Source organism: Rhincodon typus, chromosome 27, assembly GCF_021869965.1.
Source record: "Rhincodon typus isolate 14 chromosome 27, sRhiTyp1.1, whole genome shotgun sequence".
Classification (NCBI taxonomy): Eukaryota; Metazoa; Chordata; class Chondrichthyes; order Orectolobiformes; family Rhincodontidae; genus Rhincodon; species Rhincodon typus.
The window spans coordinates 26,318,271-26,324,270 of NC_063358.1; the positions used below are offsets into that span (position 1 = coordinate 26,318,271).

A 6,000-nucleotide genomic window follows, 5' to 3' on the forward strand; every position below is an offset into this window, starting at 1 on the left:
ATTAACATTAATATTAAATATTGAGTATTAAGAGAATGTCCCAGAGGAAGTTTGAGCTAAGGAACAAAAAGGATACAATTGTATTGCTTGGCTTGATCTATAGACTATCAACCTTGGGAATGATGTATAGAAGCAAATTTGCAAGCAAATTCGAGACAAGTGTAAGAATTTTTAATGGCTGACTTTAATTATCAGAATATAGAACACAAGAAGACAGTGAGAGACTATACAGCCGATCGAGCCTGCTCCACTATTCTTTATGATGTCTGATCTTCAGCTTTGACTGTACTTCCCCACCACTCCCCATGTCTCTTGATTCCCTAAGGGGTCAGGCGTCTCTCTATCACAGCCTAAAATGTGAAGCTTCCACAACTCTTTCAGGTAGAAAATAACAAATCAAGAGCAGAAAGTTTTCCTCTTCTCAGTTTTAAATAATTGACACATTATCCTAAAGTTGTGATTCATTTTCTCAATTCCCAGCAGCACACACAATCTTTCAGTGCCAACTCCATCAAGCCCCTTCAGAATCTTGAATGTTTCAATGATATCGCCTAACATTTTTATAAATTCAAGATAGTATAGGTCCTAGGGCAGCACAGTGGCTCAGTGGTTAGCACTGTTGCCTCACAGCACCAGGGGCCTGGGTTTGATTCCAGCCTCAGGCGACTGTCTGTGTGGAGTTTGCACATTCTCCCATGTCTGCGTGGGTTTCCTCCGGGTGCTCTGGTTTCTTCCCATGGTACAAAGATGTGCAGATTAGATGGATTGCCATGGTAAGTGTGAGTTACCAGGAAAGGGCAGGGGGCTGGGTCTGGGTGGGAGGGTCTTTGGAGGGTCGTTGCAGACTCAATGGGCCAAATGGCCTCCTTCCACACTATAGAGATTCTATTGTACGATACTAAGTTACTCATCTCTCAACCTAGGCCAATCCTTTCAGTCCAGGGACCAATCCAGTGAAGCTTCACTGTTTTATACAATGGCAGGACCCTTAGGAGCATTGATATACAGAGGGATCTAGGGGTGCAAGTTCATAGTTCCCTGCAGGTGGACAAGGTGGTAGAGAACGTGTCTGGCATGCTTGCTGTCATTGGTTGGGGAGTTGAGTATAAAAGATGGCAAGTCACGTTGCACCTGTTGCACTTTAATTAGGCCAGATTTGGAGCACTGTGTGTAGTTCTGGTCATCACACTGTAGGAAAGCTATGGAGGCTTCGGAGAGGGTGCTAAAGGATGTTGCCTGGATTGGTGTGTATTAGCTATAGGGAAATGTTGGACAAACTTGGATTGCTTTCACTAGAGCATTGGAGGCCGAGAGGGCGACCTGATGGGAGTATACAAAATTATGAGCGACATGGATAGAGTAGATATTCGGACTATTTTTCCCAGGCTGGAAATGTCAAGAACTAGTGGCATAGGTTTAAGATGAGAGGGAAAAAACTTTAGAGGTGACGTGCAAGGTAAACGTTTTACACAGATGGTGGTAGGTGTCTGGAACGCGCTGCTGGGGAGGTGGTAGAAGTGGATATGAAAGCAATGTTTAAAAGAGATGTAGACAGATACATGAACAGGCATATCGAAGTATACGGACCTTGTGCATCCCAGGCAGATGCGATTAGTTTAGATTGGCATCCTGCTTAGCACAAAGATAGTGGGCCAAAGGGCCTTTTCCTGTGCCTACCTGTTCTTATGTTCTATGAACTGCCTCCAGCACAAGTATATCCTTCCTTAACTATGGAAACCAGAACTGAACAGAGATTTTAGATGCAGTTCTCACCAAAGCCATAAACAATCACTTTGTAAAATGTACAAGCCATTTTCCTTCCTAATTGCTTGCTGTACCTGTATACTAACTCTTTGTATGCCTTGAATGAGTGCAATTAACTTTCTCTGAACATCAATTTTTAGAAGTTTCATGTCTTTTAACAATATTCTAATTCCCTATTCTTACAAGCAAAGTAAATAACCTCACACTTCCTTACATAACATTCTATCTACCATCTTGTTGCTCACCCCCATAACCTGTTTATGTCTATTTAAAGACTTAGAGACCTCTTCATAACTTATATTTCCACTTAGCTTTATATAATCCGCAAACTTTAATATATTATTCTCTGTCTCTTTATCTATCTTGTTCATATAGTTTGTAAATAGCATAGGCCTCAGTTCTGCCATGGTTGCATTGCACTAATCACAGCTGTGCCAACTGAAAATGATGCATTCATGCATGCTATTTGCTTCCTGTTCATTAACCAATTGTCTTATCCATTAAATCCACAAGATCTTATCTTGCCAATTAATCTTTCGTGTGCTGCCTTATCAAATGCCTTTTGGAAATCCTAGCATACTACATCTACTAGTTCTGCTTTATCTACCTTACTAGTTACATATTCAAAGAACTCTGAAAATGTAATCAAACATGATTTCGCAATTGTGAAACTGGTTAACTTTGATCATACTATGATTTTCTAAGTATATTGTTCAGACTTTTTTAATAGCAGATTCCAGTACTGTCCTAATGACTGTCAGTCTAAGTGCAGTTCCCTTGTTTTTATTTCTCTCCTTTTGTGAATAGATGTGTTACATTTGCTAACTTACTATTTGCTGGATTCATTCCAGAATCTAAGAAATTTGGAAATCACAGCCAGAGATTCTACTATCCACTAGATCTGCAGTTTTCTCTCTTTTAGAATTCGAGAATGTCAGCCATCAGGCCCTGGCCATTTGTTGGTTTGGAATCCGATTAGTTTCTCTACTAGTTTTTCTCTTCTGATAACGCTTTCCTTAATTTTCTCCTTTTCATGGCCTAAGCTTCTATTATTTCTATTCGACATCTTCTTCTACACAAAATATTTGTTCAATGTCTTTGTCATTTACTCATTTCACATAATAATTTCTCCTATCTCTTTGTCTGAGAGACCAGCATTTACTTTGGCTACTCACATCCTTTTTGTACACTTGTAAATGTTCCTAGAATCAATCCTAGCAATGTACTTTTGTATTATTTAAACCAATTTTTGGTCTGGAATTGTGGTAATGTAAAAGATGTGATGTATTCATATGTGGGAACTCATTCTTTGTGAACAAAAGGTTCCAGTTTTGTACCCTCTTTAAATTACACAGAGCCTCGGAAGCCTGCAGTTCCCTGTTGCTTTCTCCATGCAATGCCAACCAATGAAGACTCTTTTTCTGCAGTATAAACTGTTCTTATCATTTGAAATTTGGCATTCTTGCACAGATTGAGAGCTAGGATTATATGTATTCCTTTACAATTATTTTTACCACTTAGTTCGGCCTCTCCAGTGGACTTGACCGTTAGTAATCTTTACGATAACATTGAGACAATTGAACATACCAGTACAGTTTTTACATAATTATTCAAGTCGGATCAGATTAATGAAATATTCAGATGGCCTTAATACATATTTTGTATTTTAAGAAAGTTTGGATATCGCAAAGGACAAAGAAAGCTAAACATTCATGGAGAAACAGATATTCGTGCATTCCTGCCGTTAAATGTTGTCGTAGGAAATTTAAATGTGCCTCTCTGCCTTAATAACTGTGAATTCTTCAGCAATTTGTGCATTCCTGAAAGTTAAACAGGGTGACAAGCAAAGTGATCTCTTGCCTTTTAAGGGAAAACAACACAAACACTGGGAGCTATTTTCATTTACTTCCTGCATTAATATCTCTCTTCCTCAAGAAGTTATTTGCATTTTTGAGCACTTCAGCTATGTTCTTGTTTGCTATACTAAAGGTTTGTTTACTCCATTGACGCAAGTCTGGAGGGGGAGCAGTTCTCATGAACTAAACAGTCAATTATAACATCATTGCAATGGACAGCATGGATCAGTTCACCAACATCAAGTACTAGCTACAGGAGGAGTATTATCGTCAGCGAATCTCCACTAGATTTTTGCCATTCATCCAGCTCTTAGACATCAAGTCAGAAATGACCAATGGAACTTATTTGTGTGGAAGAGCTAGTGAAAAAGATAATTTCAAAAATAACTGTAGCTCCATAATATTTTTATTTGTTTGCTTGCAGAACTTTAGACAAATGGTGCCACTATTCGGTGTTTTCAGATTAGCTTTTATTCTGATCATAGGTAAGCATACTTTAAATTTTGTTTTACAGTTTTATAATTCTCTCCTTTCTAATTTCCTCTATTTTATCATCATATAGAAGTCATGATGTGGGACAAAGGGGAATTTCTGATTTTAGAGGTGTATTTAACAAATGCTCTATGGAGACAATATTGGGGATAAACTACTTTGGAGCTTTTAGTAACATTGCACAATTATCATTGTCTTGAATGGGAGGAGATTCACTGAGTTTTGGCCTCGGGTTTTGCTGAGTCAGGACAGTATTAAGTTAACATGCTTTTAACAATGATGGGTGGCTCCTGATTTCAGGGCTCTGAACCACATTCTGGTATGTCCTTATTTTTACCAGTACCTTTTAAGTATTTTGACTGGATTGGGTGGCATGCTCACATCCTGCAGTTGTGACTTGACTGGTTCCATTGCCGAGATAGACACGTCTTCTTCTCTGCAATTGTCAAGGAATTAGTCTAATTTTTTAAAAAAATACTTGTAGTTTGGGACACCTCAGAGATGTTGTGAACCATAGTCTGCATTAGGGAACCTTTTGAAAGGTTAAAATCACTATGCCAACCCGTGGCACATTAACCCACTAACCCACATGCCTATTGACCTAGTATCGATTGTAAAGAACCAATTAATCCTACAGTGACGATAAGAAGTATTAAATAGAAAATTTTAAAAATCCGTCAGTCATTCATTCATTCATAAGTTTTCACCATTCTAAAAAAACTTACTTTACTACTGGGCTAGAAAAGAAACAATCCTGTTGACCCTTCAAGTCTCATTAGCAGAAATAGTAAGCATTTGAAACTTGTAATCTTGTGTAAATAGTGTGCAATTGATAGCAGAGATTAGAGAGCCAAAGTTGTCAGTTCAGTAATACTCTTCTTGATGCCAGGCTGTTATAACAAATTAATGGATTCTCAGGAACTTGCACCATCTGGCAGCCCATGTGACTATTTCTGCTCTCTTTCCTGGGTCAGCAGGACCAACTCCAGTCTTCAACTGGACCCCAGCAAGGAAGATCCTACATTTCCAGGACATTCCTCCTGATATAGGAGCACACAGTTCAGAAATGTTCCTTTTACTTTTAGGTGTGAAGATAAAAATCCAGACCAATATCAAATTGGGAATACCAAATAAAATGTTCTTACTCATGAACAAATAAGTAGCATTCACTTTTAATAACATAATCTCCCATTGCATGTAATTTCATTGATATGTTGTTTAATTAAAGAGTTTGAAGTAGACAATTCCATGCACGTGACTTGGACAGTTCACTTAAGTCCTTCTGTCATGAGGGATTTCAACCCATGCTTCTGCATTGACAATGTTTGGGAAATCCTGCCTTTGACATGTTTTAAATTTAGTCTTTTGGTGTCAAACGTCTATATTTTCTGGTTATTCAATTATATAATTTAAATTAATCATTTGAATATACTTATTTGCAGTGGGTACTGATATGGGGTTTGCCTTATACAGAAGGTTCCTTGTTGGAGGAGATGGTTTGCGTGTAAGTATTCCAGATGTCTGTCTCAACCTCTCACTACTGAGACATTCTTGCACATAACCTTTAATATGATAACCTACTAAATTAACAAAGTTGAATCAGAGATAGTAGGAACTGCAGATGCTGGAGAATCTGAGACAACAAGGTGCAGGGCTGGATGAACACAGCAGGCCAAGCAGCATCATAGGAGCAGAGAGGCTGATGTTTCGGGCCTAGACCCTTCATCAGAAAAGGGGGAGAGGAAGGGGGTTCTGAAATAAATAGGGAGAGAGTGGGAGGCGGATAGAAGATGGATAGAGGAGAGGATAGGTGGAGAGGAAACAAACAGGTCGAAGAGGCGGGGATGGAGCCAGTAAAGGTGAGTGTAGGTGGGGAGTTAGGAAGGGG

At 38.9% G+C, this 6,000-nt stretch overlaps 1 protein-coding gene across 3 annotated transcripts in view; it reads left to right on the top strand.

Annotated features, from left to right (window-relative positions):
* The window catches only part of rhbdl2 (rhomboid, veinlet-like 2 (Drosophila)), a 48,684-nt gene that overhangs the window by 32,332 nt on the left and 10,352 nt on the right, over positions 1–6,000 (top strand). For all 3 annotated transcript variants that reach the window (XM_048613194.1, XM_020529338.2, XM_048613195.1), the window contains 2 exons: positions 4,045–4,105; positions 5,555–5,616. In XM_048613194.1, coding sequence (XP_048469151.1) covers positions 4,045–4,105; positions 5,555–5,616 — 123 coding nt within the window. The remainder of the gene's footprint in view (positions 1–4,044; positions 4,106–5,554; positions 5,617–6,000) is intronic.